We start from the raw sequence: 22,085 nt of genomic DNA, 5'->3' as shown, positions 1-22,085 counted from the left end.
GTGAATTCAGAACCAGTTCATGTAGGAACTTTCTGTGAGGAGCTTTTAGAGGGACGTCTGGTTCCCATCACCACCACTGTGAGCAGCTCTGACTTGATAATTTACTCTAGACCAGAGCGTTTCACCCCAAACCACTCAGAATGACTCTGTTTACATCTTAACCACCTAATTGTGCAGATAATGCTTTCAGATCTAGACGTATGGTGGCCTTTTAAGTAATGGATGGCTAAAGTAAAGTCTATATACTTACTTTAACAAGTAGTCCAGAATTTTCCTCACTGTCGTCTAGCTCGGTCCTTCCCTCTGCCCGTTTCTGACCCTCTAGGGGCACTTATATATAGGCCTCGTTCACCCAACCACATGCACACGGTTTCAGCAGGTCCATGAGTGTCGCTGACATCCAGATTAAACCATCCTCCTAAAATAACTACAGACAAAAGAGAATGCTCACTAATACGCCGCACTTACTGTTCTTAGATCTCCTGCATCTGTGCTGAGCTTCAAATTCGGTGATTTACAGCCGCACACGGAGGATGCTTCATTTGGCGCGTCAGAAAGTTCCCTAATTCTTTAAAACTGTAATAAAACCCAGTGCAAGTTGAAAAGGTTTCTCCACGTGTCCAAGTTCTTGTTTCTCTGTAGTCTTCCATCAAAATGTCACTGTGCATCAGGGCTAATGTTTATCAACACTATCTCACTTCCTCCTACCTGCCATCACATTTCACTCAAAACTGCGTCACGATACAGGAGAGCAAGCTCTGTCTTCTGGACATGCACAGATATGCGGTTCCCGCAGCAGCGCATCGCTACTGATTTCACTCTGACTTTGTGCTGAACACGGCGCTTTCCACACACAGCTCTTTCACCGCTCGCCCCAACACAGTTTATTCACAATTTGGCAGACCCTCCAAGCCAGAGAAACGCACAGTTTCATCACAGGCATAGGGGGCAGTCACAGGCTGCAGGCTAGGGACTCAGCCCTGTGACGGGAAGGTCGCCGGTTCGATCCTCAGAGCTGACGATACATGACTGAGGTGTCCTTGAGCAAGACACCTAACCCCCAACTGCTCCCCAGAGGCTGTGGATAGGTGTGTGGGTGTGTGTGTGTGTGTGCTCACTAGTGTGTATGTGGTGTCTCACTGCACGGATGGGTTAAATGTATAGGTGAAACTTCCCTGTTGTGGAACTAATAAGTGGCCACTTAATCTCTCTTTAATCTTAATTACAGATGCTGAAAACAGTTACTAGTCCGGCCCAAAGGACGAGGCTAAAACACCAGCATAGAGAAGCAGAGCTAGGAAATCACTGCTTATCATTATTGTGAGAAATTACATCACAATATGCTTTTCTAAACATATTGTGGATATTGTCCGCACTTAAAAATCACTTTCCCACTGTATATTTGATCAATTAGAAAGCAAAACTAGTTTAATTCCATTTCGTGCAGCTCACTGGGTCAATCAGCACAAGCTGTGCGGAAAAGAGAACGGTGTGTTCTGCCAACAGTCGAGCTAAAAAACACTTTAAAATGATTCTACGCTATTCTATACTGGGTTCTTTTATTGTTACAATGTCAACAACAGTAGCAGAACCCTTTTTGGTTCTGCATAGAACCATATACAACACATTCTCAGTCACACTTGAAGAACCATTTCACCATGCATTAAGTGGTTCTATATGGAAATTGGTTCTAAATAGATCCGTTGCTCTTACAGAATCTCTGAAGAGACATTTTTAAGGGTGTAAATCAAATGTGTCCCGTTCTGGTCCTGGACAGCAGTTTGTGGCGCCAAAACCAGAACTTTACCTGATGGAGTGACACATTAGAGACTTAAAAGGTTATCTTAAAAATAAAGGTGCCACATAGAACCAAACATGCATAACTTGTGCACTTGTAAAAAAGGTTCTTCGAGGGTTCTTTAGTAAAGAAAATGGATCTAAAAAGAACCATGGACATTCAAAGAACCATTGGCATGAATAAAAGGTTATTTGCCTGGTGACGTGCTTCTTCAGATTTTTGAAAAAGGGTTCTATACAGCACTACAAGCCATAGAACCCTTTGCTGCAAGGGTAAGGACAAGGGTAGATGAACTGCTTTCCCTGGAAAACATTTCAAAAGATGCTTTCTTGAAGACGTTCCAATGAAAGACTTTTCCTAGGAAGAGCCCAGAACCACTGAGGAACCAAGAGTGAGGTGTCTACACAGCCCTGCTGGTGACACTCTGTACAAATAAAATAATGCATGGGCACAACTCGGTAAGGCATGGAAACAAGTTAATGAAGTCATGGCCACAACTTAGTAAGGCGTGGGAACAAGATCCTAAAGCATGGCTACAATTTATTAAGGCATGATCTCATTCCCACGCCTTACTAAGTCATTGCCATGTCTATACATTAATAAGGCATTATTTTTATTTATATGGTATGTTAACAGATGGGCTCTGTATGTGTCCAATTCTGGACCTGGACGGTTTGAACCAAAAGAACCACTGAGAACTGAACTCAAACTGTTTAAATACAGAATACAGAGCGTCTGAATTTAGAAGGTTAGAAGGTAGAATTCCCACGTGGTATTGGGCTTTAGACATTTCAGAGGTCGAGCAGTCCGAGCTGAAAAGCCTGTACATTGTCAGAGTTACAAGCGGAGATTGCCTGATCAGCGTTTTGGGGGCCAACATCAATCACAAATCACCTTTCAGCACAGCAGCTACAGCCAATCCCGATCGAGGATGGGGCTGGATGCCACGTTTAAGGGCGCTGAGGTGATTCTCAACAGCAAAAGACACCACTCGTTCAGCGCTCCTTCAGAAGCCATCCATCCATCCATTTTCTAAGCCGCTTCTCCGTCAGGGTCGTGGGGGGGTGCTGGAGCCTATCCCAGCATTCTTCGGGCGGAAGGCAGGATACACCCTGGACAGGTCGCCAGTCCATCGCAGGGCAGACACACAGACACTCACTCACACCTAGGGACAATTTAGCACATCCAATTGGCCTGACTGCATGTCTTTGGACTGTGGGTGGAAACCCACACAGACAAAATGCGTTAATTACGCCTTTGAACGCTCACACGGCGCGTTTACAGGGACACGAGTGAAATATGATCTTCAGAAAATGTTTTCTTAGAGAAATGGTTGTGACAAAGCTAGTTAAAGTTGGTTCTGTTCGCCAGCTTCTTGCTCGAATTTTCCTGTTCCACCTTAATGGGTCTGGTACTTATTCTGACTCCTCACGCAAGCTTATCCATCGAAACCAGAGCCTACATACTCGGCGTAGCTAAGAGGACAAAGCAGTCCTCCTGCTTTACGGATGGGGTTTTAAACGTAAGTGAAAAGTCTGAAAGGGCTGATATAAGACGGCTTCTGTAGCCATTTATACGTCTTATTTTTATTTTCAGTCCCTGGAAAAAGTCATGAAGCTAATGCAGTGTAAGCGAAGCTAAGATTAGTTTCGGATGTCATCAAAGCTTCGATAACAAACTGCATTAATTACAGTTCTGGATGCTCAGACGGCAAAAAACGAGCAAAATCCGTCATAATATACGCCAGAAAAAAGGTTCTCATTCGTACATCTGAGGAGAGACTAAGGTTGCTCCTATTTTAGTTTGGTGTAGTTCAGTGACATCAGTTGATGTCCTGTAGCTTTAGGTCACATGTAGCCATGTTATTATAGCTCTTCACGACCTCGTAATTCAGAGGATCCAGTGGTGTTCAGAAGAAGAATATACACAAGACGAAAAACCCAGCGGCGATGAACGTCGGCAAGCACGAGTGTGGAGGGGGTGGAGCACAAAGCCAGAGAGAGTGTGACGGTGGGATGAGGAGGACGAGGACGCTGGTGCCGACCGTGAGAGCCACCAGAGCAAGGAGTGAGTCCTGACCCCGGTTATGCAGCGAGGCCACTTCATACCTCAGCTTCGACCCAGGTGGCCGAGCTGCCAGCTGGGGGCGGTGATGAGGAGGCGGAGCAGCGGGCTCTCGTTCCCTCTCGGCTCCAATGAGAGCCAGCCAATGCTGATCTGGCGGGCAGCGCGAGCGCCTCTGATAAGACCTGAGAGGGAACAGAGCGAGATGGACGAGCGGCAGCAAACTGAAGATTTGAAAAGGTCAAGGAAGAGACTGAGAAGTCCAGCCAGCTTGAGCCACTGAAAAGCGGCCAGCTTAGTGTTGGCTGGTTTTGTTTGTTGCGTTTATTTTGTGTGAAAATGAAAGACGTGGCTGCTGCAGCGCTGAACACTGCCTCCAGCGTCCTCCTTGAGCCGGGGGGGCACATGGAGATTTGTATCTTCACGCAGTGTGAAAGATTGACTTTTAAAAAACCCGATTCTGCCTGTAGAGAAACGGAGTTTAGACCCAGAGTCCCTAATAAGGGCATAAGAGCACGGAGCCGACGACACGACTACAGGGGTCTAAACGGCTCTTACGTTTCACGTCACCGATCAGCTCTCAGGACGGCCGAGGTATCGAAATACTGGCTGATCACATCTTTGGGCTGAAAATCGGCCGATACCGACAGCCAGCCGATCTAACTAGAGATGGAGGGATCAAAGTAACGTAAAAACGAATCATGGCTGATCACAGTAATAGGATTTCACTCAAGTAAGAAAAAGGTTAGAAAAAAAAGTCACAACTCCTTTTTGTATTTAATTAAAATTTGCCAAGTAATAATTAAAATGATTAGGTTAGCAATACTTAATGCACAATCATCACTCTTTTGCATACAATCACACTTGCATGGGCTTTATCCACATAAACAATGTACACAGCTGTAAGACCACTACAGTTTATTAATCCGGCTATAATACTCTCATCCTCACCATTCTCTTCTATAAACATATGGCACAGTGCCATAATAATGGCACAGTAAAATTTTAGAAAACATTTAGCACCTTTTGTCTAATGACCTCTAATTCCTGACCATTTTTTATACATTTGGTAGAAAGTCCCTGAAATAAAAACAGACCTTTTTTTAAACCCCATACAATCATAGTTACAGCATTCTGTATTTTTACAAAGCTAACCCATAACAAAAGAACGCTAGTGGATCGGATGCTAATGTCAAGTCTATTATAGATTACAGTGTCCTGGGATTGTGTGGGGCATGTTCTGAGGCTCAGAGTGAACCCAGCTGCACTGGGCTATATTTGGAGCCCTGTCTGGGCGGACAGCACAAAACACACATACACACACACATATACACACACACACATACACACACATATACACACGCGCCTCGGTCATCCAGACTCCAAACACATAGTGAACACACCAGGACCGCAGAAATAACGATCAAGCAGAACTACAGTACCAGCCATATAATCAAAACACACAAACGCACACGGGCTCAGGAGACATTAGTGGACTGGCTGCGTTAAAGTTTCAGTCAGTGCAAAAACTCCACACTCCTTCCTATGAATCCTCCGAGCTGACGTCCAACTTCCTCTGTGGGATGTAGATGCTTTTGGGGGCTGTGGGAGTGGTCATGGTGGGCAGGGAGGAGACCGGGGTGTGAAAGAAACTGTGCTGGACCGCAGGGCCACCTTTGGGTGTGGTCAGGAGTGGCTGAAAGTAGATCAGAACATAATCAGCCACTTGGACAACAGATGACTAAGCAATCTTAAATATTTACACTTTTAAACCAGAACCAGTGTAAAGCTAATTAGCTACTTTATCGACTTATGGTCTAATTTGAACATTATAGAGTTTTTAAAATGAAACAATATCGCCCCCTACGCTTCCTGTAGTGTATTACAGTCTGTCAGAGCGACTGTGTGGATCATATGAACATTATAGAGCTTTTTAAATGAAACAGTAGAAGCCGTATCGCCCCCTACGCTTCCTGTAGTGTATTACAGTCTGTCAGAGCGACTGTGTGGATCATATGAACATTATAGAGCTTTTTAAATGAAACAGTAGAAGCCGTATCGCCCCCTACGCTTCCTGTAGTGTATTACAGTCTGTCAGAGCGACTGTGTGGATCATATGAACATTATAGAGCTTTTTAAATGAAACAGTAGAAGCCGTATCGCCCCCTACGCTTCCTGTAGTGTATTACAGTCTGTCAGAGCGACTGTGTGGATCATATGAACATTATAGAGCTTTTTAAATGAAACAGTAGAAGCCGTATCGCCCCCTACGCTTCCTGTAGTGTATTACAGTCTGTCAGAGCGACTGTGTGGATCATATGAACATTATAGAGCTTTTTAAATGAAACGGTAGAAGCCGTATCGCCCCCTACGCTTCCTGTAGTGTATTACAGTCTGTCAGAGCGACTGTGTGGATCATATGAACATTATAGAGCTTTTTAAATGAAACAGTAGAAGCCGTATCGCCCCCTACGCTTCCTGTAGTGTATTACAGTCTGTCAGAGTGACTGTGTGGATCATATGAACATTATAGAGCTTTTTAAATGAAACAGTAGAAGCCGTATCGCCCCCTACGCTTCCTGTAGTGTATTACAGTCTGTCAGAGCGACTGTGTGGATCATATGAACATTATAGAGCTTTTTAAATGAAACAGTAGAAGCCGTATCGCCCCCTACGCTTCCTGTAGTGTATTACAGTCTGTCAGAGCGACTGTGTGGATCATATGAACATTACAGAGCTTTTTAAATGAAACAGTAGAAGCCGTATCGCCCCCTACGCTTCCTGTAGTGTATTACAGTCTGTCAGAGCGACTGTGTGGATCATATGAACATTATAGAGCTTTTTAAATGAAACAGTAGAAGCCGTATCGCCCCCTACGCTTCCTGTAGTGTATTACAGTCTGTCAGAGCGACTGTGTGGATCATATGAACATTATAGAGCTTTTTAAATGAAACAGTAGAAGCCGTATCGCCCCCTACGCTTCCTGTAGTGTATTACAGTCTGTCAGAGCGACTGTGTGGATCATATGAACATTATAGAGCTTTTTAAATGAAACAGTAGAAGCCGTATCGCCCCCTACGCTTCCTGTAGTGTATTACAGTCTGTCAGAGTGACTGTGTGGATCATATGAACATTATAGAGCTTTTTAAATGAAACAGTAGAAGCCGTATCGCCCCCTACGCTTCCTGTAGTGTATTACAGTCTGTCAGAGCGACTGTGTGGATAAATATGAACATTATAGAGCTTTTTAAATGAAGCAGTAGAAGCCGTATCGCCCCCTACGCTTCCTGTAGTGTATTACAGTCTGTCAGAGCGACTGTGTGGATCATATGAACATTATAGAGCTTTTTAAATGAAACAGTAGAAGCCGTATCGCCCCCTACGCTTCCTGTAGTGTATTACAGTCTGTCAGAGCGACTGTGTGGATCATATGAACATTATAGAGCTTTTTAAATGAAACAGTAGAAGCCGTATCGCCCCCTACGCTTCCTGGAGTGTATTACAGTCTGTCAGAGCGACTGTGTGGATCATATGAACATTATAGAGCTTTTTAAATGAAACAGTAGAAGCCGTATCGCCCCCTACGCTTCCTGTAGTGTATTACAGTCTGTCAGAGCGACTGTGTGGATCATATGAACATTATAGAGCTTTACAGAACACTTCTGATTAAGTGAACAGCGTTATACACTATAAACTTTACTTAACTAATCACTCCAACCCAAATATGATACTCTACAATCACTCATGCTAGGTGATCACATGGCATATTCGGCTGGTGATCACAGCAAAGACTTATGAGCCTTTTAAGAGTTGAAGGATTTACTTTAGGAGTGCTGGGGTTAAAGTTAAAAAGTCCTCACAAATACAGTAAAACACGTGCGTTTGGCTCACCTGCTGCAGGCTGATGAAGGTAACGGGCTGGCCGTGTAACGCTGCGTGAGGCAGTGCTCCTGCTGGAGAAACCGGTTTAACGAAGATCATGCCGTGTGGGGACATGCCTGGGGGGATGTTGGGACTGGGGTGTTCCAGGGCCATTCCACTAGGTGCGGGTGTGGATGGGCTGGTGATCAGGCCCATGTTCTGCAGAGTGAAGTTGAGAATGGCTGGGCTGGGGCTGGGGGAGAAGGGGGAGAGGGGGGGCACCCGGGGCAAGTGGAGACTGGTGGGTGTGAACTCCTGAGGAGGGGGCGGCCTGGAGCCTGGAGAGGAGGAGAAAAAAAAAAACTAATTAATTTTGTTTAATGCGTCGTTGCTGTTGTGAGGGAACAATGAATCTCCAAAATGGGAATGTGAGCGAAAAAGTCTTAAATAAAAGATGAGAAGTCAAATAGTTAAAATAAATAAATAAAAATTCTTCTCTTGTGAATTCTGTCTTGTGACTGAAGTTACAGGAACCTCAGAACAGGCAGTCTAAAGCTCATGATGGGTTACAGAGTAAAACTGCATCTTATCAAATATGGATTTTGTAACATGATACTTAAAAATTTAAATAAATATAATAAAATTAAATAAAAAAAAATAAAAGCTAGAACATGGACAGGGACCAACTTAATTCCATAACAGAAGCCCTATCTCTAGAAGAAGGTGCTGACCAGTGCTGCCAGATCACCCGAGAGATACAAGCAACCATGGAGGTGTTTTTGACGAAGCAGGATTTCTCAGGTAGCCAGATAATTAAATCCAAAAGATGAGGACTGTCCTGTATGACCCTCAGCTCTTTTACTACTGGACAGGCTTGACTTGCATTTCATAAGCAACCATTTCAAAAATACCTGTTAACAGAAACTCTCTCACTTCGTTTCTTACACCAAGATGAACTGTCTGCATGTCGGGTCATACGTCTTAACTTTGTGCCTGGCAGCAGTAAATGTTTGATTAAAGCTTAATACAAAAACAAAAAGTTTATGTTCAGGATATGCAGCTTTTAAAAAAACTAAAACAAGCAACAGGCCTGGATGTTGGCGTACCTGCGGTTGGTGTGTGGTAGATGTTATAAGTGGGCGTGGAGGCTTTAGGAGCTTCACAGGAGCTTTGGGTTTCCTTAAAGCTGAGCAGGGGCTGCTGAGGGATCGGAATCAAATAACCTGTGGGTATCAAAGTCTGAGACACACACACACACACACACACACACACACACACACACACACACACACACACACACACACACACACACACACACACACACACACGGTTACAACACTGTCTATTAATAACAGATGAATCAATGATTTACTGCAACAGCCATATTCAGAAAATATCCAACAGCAATGAAGTCCAAAAATATGAACGGGCACAAAGCTTAAGAGATTCTAATGAGGAGACGATGATCAGGCATCAAGCTGAAGGTAATTAATGAACTGCACTGTTTTTTTTTTTGGGGAATGATAAAACTGAGTACAAAAGCTCTACACATGATATTCATAATGAGCGCTCACTGCTGTTGGCCAAATTAAATTGAGTTAAATTAATTTCTAGTCGTATTTTTGAAACGCATAAACTGTGTTACACTAAATAAGTAAATATTTTCTCCAGTCGCATTTGTGTAATAATTTAGTGATTGTGATGGTACGCTTTCTGAGCATGCTGTGGTCATCACGCATACAGACTCCACAGGCAGGCTGGTTTAACTGAATTTAGTGCAGTCCAAAAACAATTTTACCTGTATTTTTTAAAAGTAGCCCTGCTGGTGCAATGCGCCTGCGGCTAAAAACTGATGTGCACCATGAATGTCAAAGTGTCATGATATCTGATTATATAACTCAGCGTGATTTTAAATTGTTCCGTTTTCTCTACCTCTGCCTGCACGTGTCCGGTCTGCGTCTCCTGTCCCGCCGGAATGTTGGTCTGTAGGTGTGTTTGCGCAAGCTGTGTTGGGGTCAGTCCCGTCTCGCTGCTCTCGGGCTGCAGTTTCTCCTCTTTCTCCAGAAAGTTCTCCAGGCTGTGCTCCAGGGGGGCGCTGCGCGGTTCCGGGGGTTTAGTGAACTCAGGATCCAGGTGCAGAGCTCTGGAGGACGGCCGGTTGGATTTCAGTGCCCCTCGCCGTGCCTTCAGACGAGCCTGCAGGATTTCACCCAGCTTTGGGGAACTGCTCTGTAGACAAAACATGCAAGAAAGCGAGGGTCACTTAATGGTCTTACTTCAGAAACCCATTACAAACATCCCATTCTGATAGACTGAAATACACTACAGGAAGCATAGGGGGCGATACGGCTTCTACTGTTTCATTTAAAAAGCTCTATAATGTTCATATGATCCACACAGTCGCTCTGACAGACTGTAATACACTACAGGAAGCGTAGGGGGCGATACGGCTTCTACTGTTTCATTTAAAAAGCTCTATAATGTTCATATGATCCACACAGTCGCTCTGACAGACTGTAATACACTACAGGAAGCGTAGGGGGCGATACGGCTTCTACTGTTTCATTTAAAAAGCTCTATAATGTTCATATGATCCACACAGTCGCTCTGACAGACTGTAATACACTACAGGAAGCGTAGGGGGCGATACGGCTTCTACTGTTTCATTTAAAAAGCTCTATAATGTTCATATGATCCACACAGTCGCTCTGACAGACTGTAATACACTACAGGAAGCGTAGGGGGCGATACGGCTTCTACTGTTTCATTTAAAAAGCTCTATAATGTTCATATGATCCACACAGTCGCTCTGACAGACTGTAATACACTACAGGAAGCGTAGGGGGCGATACGGCTTCTACTGTTTCATTTAAAAAGCTCTATAACGTTCATATGATCCACACAGTCGCTCTGACAGACTGTAATACACTACAGGAAGCGTAGGGGGCGATACGGCTTCTACTGTTTCATTTAAAAAGCTCTATAACGTTCATATGATCCACACAGTCGCTCTGACAGACTGTAATACACTACAGGAAGCGTAGGGGGCGATACGGCTTCTACTGTTTCATTTAAAAAGCTCTATAACGTTCATATGATCCACACAGTCGCTTTGACAGACTGTAATACACTACAGGAAGCGTAGGGGGCGATACGGCTTCTACTGTTTCATTTAAAAAGCTCTATAATGTTCATATGATCCACACAGTCGCTCTGACAGACTGTAATACACTACAGGAAGCGTAGGGGGCGATACGGCTTCTACTGTTTCATTTAAAAAGCTCTATAACGTTCATATGATCCACACAGTCGCTCTGACAGACTGTAATACACTACAGGAAGCATAGGGGGCGATACGGCTTCTACTGTTTCATTTAAAAAGCTCTATAATGTTCATATGATCCACACAGTCGCTCTGACAGACTGTAATACACTACAGGAAGCATAGGGGGCGATACGGCTTCTACTGTTTCATTTAAAAAGCTCTATAATGTTCATATGATCCACACAGTCGCTCTGACAGACTGTAATACACTACAGGAAGCGTAGGGGGCGATACGGCTTCTACTGTTTCATTTAAAAAGCTCTATAATGTTCATATGATCCACACAGTCGCTCTGACAGACTGTAATACACTACCGGAAGCGTAGGGGGCGATACGGCTTCTACTGTTTCATTTAAAAAGCTCTATAATGTTCATATGATCCACACAGTCACTCTGACAGACTGTAATACACTACAGGAAGCGTAGGGGGCGATACGGCTTCTACTGTTTCATTTAAAAAGCTCTATAATGTTCATATGATCCACACAGTCGCTCTGACAGACTGTAATACACTACAGGAAGCATAGGGGGCGATACGGCTTCTACTGTTTCATTTAAAAAGCTCTATAATGTTCATATGATCCACACAGTCGCTCTGACAGACTGTAATACACTACAGGAAGCATAGGGGGCGATACGGCTTCTACTGTTTCATTTAAAAAGCTCTATAATGTTCATATGATCCACACAGTCGCTCTGACAGACTGTAATACACTACAGGAAGCGTAGGGGGCGATACGGCTTCTACTGTTTCATTTAAAAAGCTCTATAATGTTCATATGATCCACACAGTCGCTCTGACAGACTGTAATACACTACAGGAAGCGTAGGGGGCGATACGGCTTCTACTGTTTCATTTAAAAAGCTCTATAATGTTCATATGATCCACACAGTCGCTCTGACAGACTGTAATACACTACAGGAGGCGTAGGGGGCGATACAGCTTCTACTGTTTCATTTAAAAAGCTCTATAATGTTCATATGATCCACACAGTCGCTCTGACAGACTGTAATACACTACAGGAAGCGTAGGGGGCGATACGGCTTCTACTGTTTCATTTAAAAAGCTCTATAAATGTTCATACGATCCAGTCAGTCACTGACAATTTAAAAGTAGTAATAAATATAACGTTGATATTTCTATGACAAAATACACAACACAAAATTTTTACACATTGTAAAATAGACAATAAATAAAAAAGAAGCTTGCTGACGAATACGAGAAGGGAAGACGTACAAACATCACTAAATAAAACTTCGAGTAACGGAGACTCACCTTGGAGTTCACCTCGGCCCGTTTGACTTTGGAAGGACTTCCTTCCAGACCCATCTCTGCACATGCTCGTTTCAGAGACGGACTGGCAGGGTCATGACCAAGAGCCTGAGCTGTCTGACCTGCTGCTGCCATGGCAACTGGTGACGCCTTGGTGTTGGGTCCCCCGGGGCTTTCGAATGTCATGGAGCGAACGGCCAGGCTGGTGGGCGGTGGCCTGGTTGAGGGGTGTGGCCTGACCGAGGCGTGATGGACGTACAGGGCGTAGGACCGGCCCACCTGGGGCTGAGGCAGCAGCACCGGTATGAGGGAGGAGCAGTGAGAGGGGAGGTACGAAACTGCCCCTGTGGGCACGACAGGGAAATGCACTCCTTTGGAGCAGGCGGATGCCGATTCTGCCTCAGAGCTGGCTGCGCAAGGCAGTGAGGTTTCTTCATAAACTTCTGTAGCATCTTCTGGGTCTGGCTGCCTATGAACACCCCTAAAACAGGAAAGTTTGAACCGTTAGACAGCATGATGGGTATTCCTGCCCTCATGTGAATTTTCCAAAACGGAATTCCTACTTTTCATCTCAGAGAAAATTCATAAACAAAATTAAATGAACAGCTTAAAAATCAATATGGGATCTTATTACTTTGACAAAGTCATCTAGACCCATAATACTCATTCATCTACCACTGTAAATCACTCTGGATAAGAGTTTAATAAATATGCTACTGATTTTACTGCATGAACAGAAAATAGAGCTGGGCAATATGACTACACATCATTATCGTGCTACATTATGCCACAATACAACAGAATATGCTTTTCTAAACCCATCGTGTACATCGTCAGTACTTGTAGACACTGACCAACTGCATGTTTTAGTGTAAATGTTTAAAAATCTAATATAAAAAGAGCTAAATTAAGTCTGCATTTCATGCTAAATATGGAGCAAAAGTCAGTTTTATTTATTTATTTAAAACAAAGCACTACTGGTTCTTTTTTCTGCTCCAGCTGATCAGATATCTGGAAATTATATATATATATATATATATATATATATATATAGTCCAAGAACTTTTCACTATTGTGATACTGTAGTTTTGCCATATCGTCCAGCTCTACAAACAAATGACGAGTTTCGCTTACACAGTCTCTTCGTCCAGCTGCATTTTACAGATCGCTGCAAGGTGGGCCAGCCCTCCACTTACTGTTTCACCTGAAACACCAAGAAGAGGCAAAGAAAAGTATTAGACACAAAATCATCACCTTAGACATGAAATTTGGTGCACTGACGCAGGAAAAACATGAACTCACTGGTCATTTTGATGGGACTGGCTGGGGCGGAGTTTATTTTCCGCCGGTCGTCCTGGATGCTCTTGGCCAGTTTGACGAGTGAGTGGTGGCGTGTGAAGCCCCGTTTGCCTCCTCCGGGTGAGCAGAAGAGGTTTTTGGTGCAGTTATCTAACGAGGCGCGGGACTCCAGCGGCCGTGAAAGCAATGAGGCAGGCGTTGCCTTAGCAACCTCCACATCTGTCACAAAACCAAACAAATGAACAAATTAGAAAGAAGCAGAAATCAGCCAGAATAACGTTCAGTCGCTATTTTGCACCAAAGCCTAAATTAACGTCACTTCAGAGCACTAGACTCCTGTGGACTGTTTAGATTTAGCTTTGACTATTTTCCCAGCTGTATTTCTATGTACTGCACTTACTAAGGATGGATGACAAGTCTCGAAGACATTTCTGATAAATGATCCTTTCAGACATTAACAAAGCAGAAAAACCTGCATGGAAGGTGTAGAAGCTCTGTAATTGACCTGAATACGCTTTACGTGATTCAAACAGTTGATTGGTGCTCTAGAAGTGCTGATCATACGATCACATATTCAGAAAAGAGTATCATCATATAAATCATAGAGCAGCGCTGACCCTGGGGTAAGGGCAGGTCCTCCGGTCCAGTCCATTTAAAAGCCGGTTTCCTCCCCCGATCCTCCGTCACGTGCACCTTCTTAATCAGCTCTAGGCTGCTCAGGACGTTTGCGATGTCGTATAGCCGACGGATCTTGGCTAAAGAGAAAAAACCCAAGGACGTAAACTTACAAACAGAACACAAACGCAGACACGGAACCAAAAAAAAGGTATGTGCACCTGTTTGTGTTTAAGTGTGTCCAGCTAAATAAAGCTGATCGTTTTAAAACAAACAAAACGAAACTTCAAACAACCAGAATGATTCATATTTTCTGCATCTATCCACGTTTTGTGTAAGGAGACACTTCGGCGAGAGAGAAGCAGCGCAGAGGTCAGCTTTCAACTAAGAGCAGGCCAGTCAACTACTTCTCAAGCGCTGCTCAGTCAGAACGGAAAGGCAGCGCTTCAGCGACGGCGGGAAGAGGAAGGATTAGCAACTGCAGTCATTCAGACCGAAATCACGCACTTCCACATACTTACTCTTGAATTTGCTCTTGTCCTGGTCCACCACCTGGTCCTCTCCAATGAGGATTTTTGCTGCAACCTCCAGACTGACCACACGAGGGCAAGACACCAGGAACAGCATCACAAACTTCTGGCTCATCACGCGCAGCGATTTATCCTTACGGCTGCTGCCTGCAGGACAACAGAGTAACAGGACAGTCAGTGGTGTGTCGTCTACTTCAGCAACACTCACACACTCTCTCACACACTCTCTCACACACTCTCTCACACACTCTCTCACACTCTCTCTCACACACTCTCTCACACTCTCTCTCACACACTCTCTCACACACACACTCTCTCACACACTCTCTCACACACTCTCTCACACACTCTCTCACACACTCTCTCTCACACTCTCTCTCACACACTCTCTCACACACTCTCTCACACACTCTCTCACACACTCTCTCACACACTCTCTCACACACTCTCTCACACTCTCTCTCACACACTCTCTCACACACACACTCTCTCACACACTCTCTCACACACTCTCTCACACACTCTCTCACACACTCTCTCACACACTCTCTCACACACTCTCTCTCACACACTCTCTCTCACACACTCTCTCACACACTCTCTCACACACTCTCTCACACACTCTCTCACACACTCTCTCACACACTCTCTCACACACACTCTCTCACACACACTCTCTCACACACACTCTCTCACACACACTCTCACACTCTCTCTCACACTCTCTCTCACACACTCTCTCACACACTCTCTCACACACTCTCTCACACACTCTCTCACACACTCTCTCACACACTCTCTCTCACACTCTCTCTCACACACTCTCTCTCACACTCTCTCTCACACTCTCTCTCACACACTCTCTCTCATACACTCTCTCTCACACACTCTCTCTCACACACTCTCTCTCTCACACTCTCTCTCTCACACTCTCTCTCTCACACTCCCTCACACACTCCCTCACACACTCCCTCACACACTAGGGCAGTCGTGTGGCCCTGTGACTGGAAGGTCGCCGGTTCGATCCCCAGGGCCGACAGTCCATGACTGAGGTGTCCTTGAGCAAAACACCCAACCCCCAACTGCTCCCCAGACGCTGTGGATAGGGCTGCCCACCGCTCCGGGCAAGTGTGCTCACTGCCCCCAAGTGTGTGTGTGTGTGTTCACTAGTGTGTATGTGGTGTTTCACTTCACAGATGGGTTAAATGCGGAGGTGGAATTTCCCCGTTTGTGGGATTTAAAAAGTATCACTTAACTTAACGTAACTCTCTCACACACTCACTTGGCCTAATGTCAAAATCTTAAAATGAGGGGATTTGGGGGGAAAAAAATAGGATCTTACCGCTAAACAAGTCTGGTATCTTGGATCAGATTAAGGTCTATAAATCTGATTATGTAAATGTAAACTCACTCTGGTTTCTTTCGGTTCTCTCAGTCTGTGCACGTCTAACCCAGAACCCGCGAGACGCAGCGCAGCACTTCTGCAGCGATGCTGAGACCGACTACGCGCTCGACCAAACGAGGGAGTTAAATGTTCACACAGTAGCACCCGTCACAAACCCGAACACTGCCTGTACTTTTCCCATGTTTTAAAAGAACATAAACCCCATGAACTGGTGGAGTAAAAGCAAGTTCATCCTTTTTTCCCCAAATGACTGCTTTTAAAAACATACGCCGTGTCTTCACTTGGCATCACTGGCGGTAAGTAAGCTGCGTCACTGTGTCTCTAACTCATGTACATAAAAACTGCAGGAGTTCATGCCCACTGACCTGTTTTAGTGTCCCCTGAGGTTTCAGAGAAGCTCAGCTCTTTCTGTCCGTCTCCGTCCTCCTCGTTCTCTTTCTCCTCGCCGTCCAGCTCGAACTCCTGCTCCAGATTCTTCTGTCTGAGCTGCTGCATCTGCTGGCTGTACCGGTTCTCCTCGCCAGCCCTGTGCAGAGCCGCCAGCGTCTCCGCCAGCTTTGCCCGCCCGTGCCACGTGTACCTGTTCTTGGCCAGCCGGCTGACCATGTGCAGGCTTTCCAGAACGTTCATGATGTCGTAGATACGACGGCGCTCCACGTCTGTGAGAGAGTAACGCAGAGTTAAGGGGAAGCCTTTTCCTTCCACAGTTTGTGGGTGTTACTTGTTACTTAATTAAGGCCATAATTAACTAAATTTTCCCAATGTCTTACATTCCTTGCTACTGAAATGCAAACTGCTATTAGAGGCAGCCAGGGTGACGATGTTTTACTGTTCACCACGTTAACATTGTGCCAAGACACGCATTTCAGGGATATAACACCAGCAATTATAGAACTTTATCAAACCGGACAGAAACACTGTGATGCATCCCGTTATATTTTTGGCCACATCGCCCACATAGCCAGCCAGCCCGCCCACCCCACCCCACCCCCCCACCCCCCGCTATCAGATCAACCCCAATACTAACACAAAATACATCTGTTCTGTTTAATTCATTGCAATTAATCGAGGCAAGTCGTCCTGTCTCCAGCCTCTTTTTACCAATAATAAGACAGATATTGTGTACACACACACACACACACACACACACACACACACACACACACACACACACACACACACACACACACACACACACACACACACACACACACACACACACACACACACACACACCTTTCTAAGCCGCTTCTCCCTCAGGGTCGTGGGGTGTATACAAACAACCCAAAAATTTATTCAATACAGTAAAAACTCTGCTCTCCTATGTTAATACATTAATGGCTGTTCAGTTTAGTAAAGCATTAGAACATTTTAAGCTAAAACTTGTAGTACTACTGCTACTACTGCTGCCCCCAAATGTAGCGTACACCACTACAGTCTGTGCTTCAGTTCACATGTGGAACTACGCAACACACACGTATGTATATGAATTGTGAATATGTTAATGAATTGTGCTGCAAGTTAGTTACTTAGTTCAGCGGCAACGTCGTCCAGGCAAATGTCATTGTTCACAGCTGGATTTGGATAGTCAGGATATCGAGCCAGGAACTTGTGGCAAAGCAAACCGAGGCTTTTTTCCTTCCGGCTAAGCTGCAGCTTCTCGGATTCCTCTCCTCCTTCAGGCTCCTGTGGAGGACGACAAACCACACCACTTTAACACACACTCAGCCCGGTGAACAAGGATAAAGAGGTTGGGTTCACAACACAAAACAGGAAACACTCTAGCCAGAGAACTTAACCTTAACAGACAAGGGCTGTCCAACGGGGAAAGAGCTAACAGACACTCCCATTGGACAGTCCTCATCTTTGGGCTTAAGTTATCTGGCTGAGTGAGAAACACGGCTTTGTCCAGCAGCAGAGGAGCTACACCACTGCGCAAGCCATGTTAACTATTAAGTTCACTTATTGATGTGGTAATAATTCATTGCACTTTGCAACTGAGCGTTTTAGGATTAAGATTAAGTGACCCTTATTAGTCCCACAACAGGGAAATTCCACCTGAGCATTTAACCCATCCGTGCAGTGAAACACCACATACACACTAGTGAATACACACACTAGGGGGCAGTGAGCACACTTGCCCGGAGCGGTGGGCAGCCCTATCCACGACACCCGGGGAGCAGTTGGGGGTTGGGTGTCTTGCTCAAGGACACCTCAGTCATGGACTGTCGGCCCTGGGGATCGAACCGGCGACCTTCCGGTCACAGGGCCAGTTCCCTAACCTCCAGCCCACGACTGCCCCCAACCCGTGCATAAGACAATAAAACTGAATCTTATGGAATGGAGATTTTTGGTTAACTGAGGAATCCGGTTTTGTTCAAAATAAATAAATAAATAAAATAAAATATTAAATCCCGTCCTCCACATTTTTGCGTTTCCCTCCTCTAATACACTCCCTTCAGGTCAGAACGGGTTGTGTAATTAACGGTTTAAGCTGGATTAAAGTGCATTTTTCAGTTAGTCAGGTAACTTCATCCAGAAATTGGGAGCCAGTAGGAACGACCCTCATCTCTCTTCCTACTAAATGAGCTTTACTATGGGCTTGGATTATTTGCCTAAACTGACAAATCCTGCTTTGCATAAAGCTCCCAGGTGCACTCTAGGGCCGGGGGGTGGGGGTTCCAGATGTAAATAAATGAATGAATTAAATGAAATGGTGCACCTGAGAAGAACACTCTGCCTCCTCCGCCTTTGCACCGTCTGTGCTTCTCTCCTTCTCGCGGTTGCGGATCTCAGGGCTGGCTGCACTAATCAGCATCTTGAGGTTGGACGTGGGCGTCCAGGGCTCTCCCGCCGGAGCGTCTGGGCCTTTAGTGGGCGTCGTTAGGGGTCCCATGCTTTTCTGCGTTTCCAGAGGTGCTGCGGATTTCCCTGAGGGTTTCACTGGTGTTTGTGGCTCCACAAACAAAGCCTTCTTCTATTAAAGAAGCCAAAGGGTTTGATAAAGTTATAAAGACAACTCAATGCGGAGATTCTGATCGCAAAGAACAGAAATTAACATTTGGGCCGCAAAATCTGCCAAGGATGCATTTTAGCCATAGTTTACAGCCTGAAAAGCCCTGGAATTGCACTCGGATAATGTGCTCAGCTTGTGATCGTCAACTGCGGTTCTGTCAATGCGAAAAATCAAATAAACTTATATATATTCATTTTCTAAGCCGCTTCTCCGTCAGGGTCGGAAAAACCAAAATAGTAACTTTACAGGAAAAGGAAAAAACCTAATTTACTTTTAATGGAAGTCAATGGAACCAGACATCTTTCCAAGCAATTTTTCGCCATTTCTTTGGGTCCATTCATCATGAAATTTACACACAATGTAAAGACCAACAGGCATTTTCAAATTATATTAAAAACTGAAAATGTCAAAAATGGAGATACAAGGTTTTCTTCTGACAGCAGCGATATATACATATATTATACATTACACACACACACACACACATTATATATATATATATATATATATATATATATATATATATATATATATATATATACACACACATACATATATATACATACATACATACACACACACATATATATATATAAGTTACTTGAACTTAAAAGCTCAGGTTTCTGCAACAGCAAGCTTTGTGTGATGTATAATTACATTCTGTCAGTTCAACTTAGAGTTTAATAGCAGTTTGAGTGAACTCCGCTTAGTTTACAGCATTTAGCAGACGCTTTTCTCCACAGTGACTGAGTTTGGATTCACGGCTAATGAACAGGTTCTACCCACCGGCTGTCCGGCTTCTGAACAAGCTGTGAAGCTGTGGGTCCGTCCCCAACCACCACTTCACTCAGTCAGCATTATTATTATTATCATCATCATCATCATCTCTGCTGTGGACAATAACACCTCATCACTAAGCCCCTTTAAAGAACAACAACACTGAGTCACTCAAGTCACTTTAAATGTATAGTGTCTCTGTCTTGCGTGTATTGTGTCGTTTATATTATATACTATAGTGTCTCTGTCTTGCGTGTATTGTGTCGTTTATATTATATATATATATATATATATATATATAAAATCTTAGTTACTCTCTGTAGAGTAATTAACAGCTCACTGACTGACCTTCTCATTAGCTGACGTCGATCTCTTTGGGCTTCTCAGAAGTTTTTGGCCATCCAATAAAGCACTGGACATCTTCCACCTTAAAAAGAGGCAGACTTGGTCAGCAGGTTCGCTAATAAACAACTTAATACAGCTGTTAATCGGTCGAGACACTGTTGACCGCCAGACAGGTCAGTTTGGCGAGAATGAGCGCAAATCTGGCGTTGTACCCATGCTCTAGTCACCTTTTCTTCACAGCGTAATACAGTCTGGGCGAAAGCATCGCGGAGACCTGCTTTACTGCGCCGTTTCTGGATTAAATCGATCTCTCAGCTGTAAAAACGTGAAATCGAAGTTATTTTGATTTCAAACTGGCCGAAGTGACCGGGAGACGCCTGTCGGTAACGGACACCCGTTCCATCGAATCATAGCGCCGAACCAGCCAGTGCACGCCCTTCCACTACAAACAGCCAATCAGCGACAGAGAATGGTACGTCTGCCCCGCTCGCTTACACTGGCATCAGCCAATGAGCGCCAAGCGAGAGGCGGGACCTAGGACTCACTTTTTTTGAAAATCTTGGCGCGGAATTTCGCAAACGGAACTGATATTTAGCGGCTAAAACAGCTAAAAACGGGGGCGACAGCAATAATAACAAACGGCTCGGCAGATTGAGGCGCAAAGCGCTGGAACTCGCCAAATAAGCGCTGCAAATGCTCGGTTTGGCCAAATAAGTTAAACGGAGCCTCTCCGCCGCAGGGTAGCGTTAGCTTGTGGCTAACAGCCTCTCTGTACCTAACTAGATTAAGCGGCGGCAGCAAAACAGTGGCTCAAAAACACCCCAGATGGAGTTAAAATAACATATAACGGGGTTATTTCAGTCAAAATAAGGTCACTGCTATCTTAAGTTATACAGCTAGACGCGGTTGAAGGTCGTAAAGCTGGCAGGACGAAGCCGTTAGCATGGTGGCTAGCGCGGATCTGTACAGAAAACAACTAGAACAGTATAAAGTGTGAAACAGGCGGAACGCAGAGGGCCATTCACGACTAAAAGGTCCAGTAAAGCAGGCGTAACACTGGCTTATCGCTCTCGCCCTGTGGTGTTTATTTACCCGACAAAATGCGAAGCTGGACTTCGAAGCTGCTACTTGTTCGAATTTTCCCGTTCCACCTTAAATGGCGCAGCGGCCACATTCTGGCGCCAGCAGCGATTATGTAAGTTGACCAAGTCGTGGATTGTTTTTTGACGAAATGAACATGTTTTATCTTAACGTAGCGTTATCAGACTGTAACTGCTGCACCATTTAAGGTGGAACGACATATTAAAACAAGAAGTCAACTTAAGCTTCGTGTTTGAGGCGCCAGAATGTAACTGCGGCGGTACAAGTTATTCTAGGACAAAGTCTGACTTACCCCACGAGTCGAAAGACAAAACAGTCCGTCCAGAATGCACCGAGCAGGTCTGACTAATCCATTCCACCTTTTTTAAGGTGGAAAAGCTGATTTAGCTTAAATGAGATCCAGAGTGCCTCTCAGGCTCCACAGAGGCAGACTTGGTGAACCCAGCCTGCTGCTGCTGCTGCTGTGGCCCCTCAGTAAGACTGTACTGAGTCAGAATTTGTCCCGGTTCCGTGCGGATCCAGAGCGGAGTTATTTTTCCCGGGGGTCTGTGAGGGTCCCGCTGTAATTTTCCCGGGTGTCTGTCTATGTGTACGCGCTACTTTACGCGCGTCCCGCTCTGAATTTGCCGGGCAGATTCGCTCCGCCCCGACCCCGCCCACAGGCCCATCGGAGCCC

The 22,085-nt window shown here is 44.9% G+C and overlaps 2 protein-coding genes across 3 annotated transcripts in view; both read right to left on the bottom strand.

Moving 5' to 3' along the window:
- csrp3 (cysteine and glycine-rich protein 3 (cardiac LIM protein)) overlaps nt 1-339 on the bottom strand; it is a 14,674-nt gene extending 14,335 nt beyond the window's left edge. Inside the window, exon 1 of the mRNA XM_017718600.2 lies at nt 251-339. The gene's annotated coding sequence lies outside the window, so the exon portion shown is untranslated. The remainder of the gene's footprint in view (nt 1-250) is intronic.
- A 4,281-nt stretch (nt 340-4,620) lies between these two features.
- e2f8 (E2F transcription factor 8) lies at nt 4,621-21,997 on the bottom strand. Of its 2 annotated transcripts, none has more exons than XM_037545167.1 (14): nt 21,702-21,997; nt 20,312-20,390; nt 18,893-19,147; nt 17,700-17,856; nt 16,536-16,829; nt 14,757-14,912; nt 14,238-14,375; nt 13,624-13,839; nt 13,456-13,525; nt 12,325-12,802; nt 9,656-9,952; nt 8,830-8,962; nt 7,754-8,061; nt 4,621-5,558 (listed from the first exon to the last, which is right to left on the bottom strand). In XM_037545167.1, exons 2-14 carry the CDS (start codon nt 20,381-20,383, stop codon nt 5,406-5,408), a joined length of 2,727 nt encoding a protein of 908 aa, XP_037401064.1. In that variant the 5' UTR covers nt 20,384-20,390; nt 21,702-21,997; the 3' UTR covers nt 4,621-5,405. The 2 variants fall into 2 exon arrangements, with proteins under 2 accessions (XP_037401064.1, XP_037401063.1); XM_037545166.1 differs by lacking the exon at nt 21,702-21,997 and adding an exon at nt 20,536-20,606.
- Between the last annotated feature and the right edge of the window lie 88 nt (nt 21,998-22,085).

The sequence above is a fragment of the Pygocentrus nattereri genome, chromosome 15 (assembly GCF_015220715.1).
Source record: "Pygocentrus nattereri isolate fPygNat1 chromosome 15, fPygNat1.pri, whole genome shotgun sequence".
Classification (NCBI taxonomy): Eukaryota; Metazoa; Chordata; class Actinopteri; order Characiformes; family Serrasalmidae; genus Pygocentrus; species Pygocentrus nattereri.
This window is presented reverse-complemented; position numbering and strand designations above follow the sequence as displayed.

Excerpts from the sequence above, each read along its gene's own strand:
- e2f8 (XM_037545166.1), bottom strand. The coding sequence starts at position 20,573 with ATGCTTTCGCCCAGACTGTATTACGCTGTGAAGAAAAG. Across the intron at positions 9,953-12,324 it reads GGGCCGAGGTGAACTCCAAG|AGCAGTTCCCCAAAGCTGGG; the intron begins GTGAGTCTCCGT and ends TTTTGTCTACAG. Across the intron at positions 5,559-7,753 it reads CCTTCATCAGCCTGCAGCAG|CCACTCCTGACCACACCCAA; the intron begins GTGAGCCAAACG and ends ATCTACTTTCAG.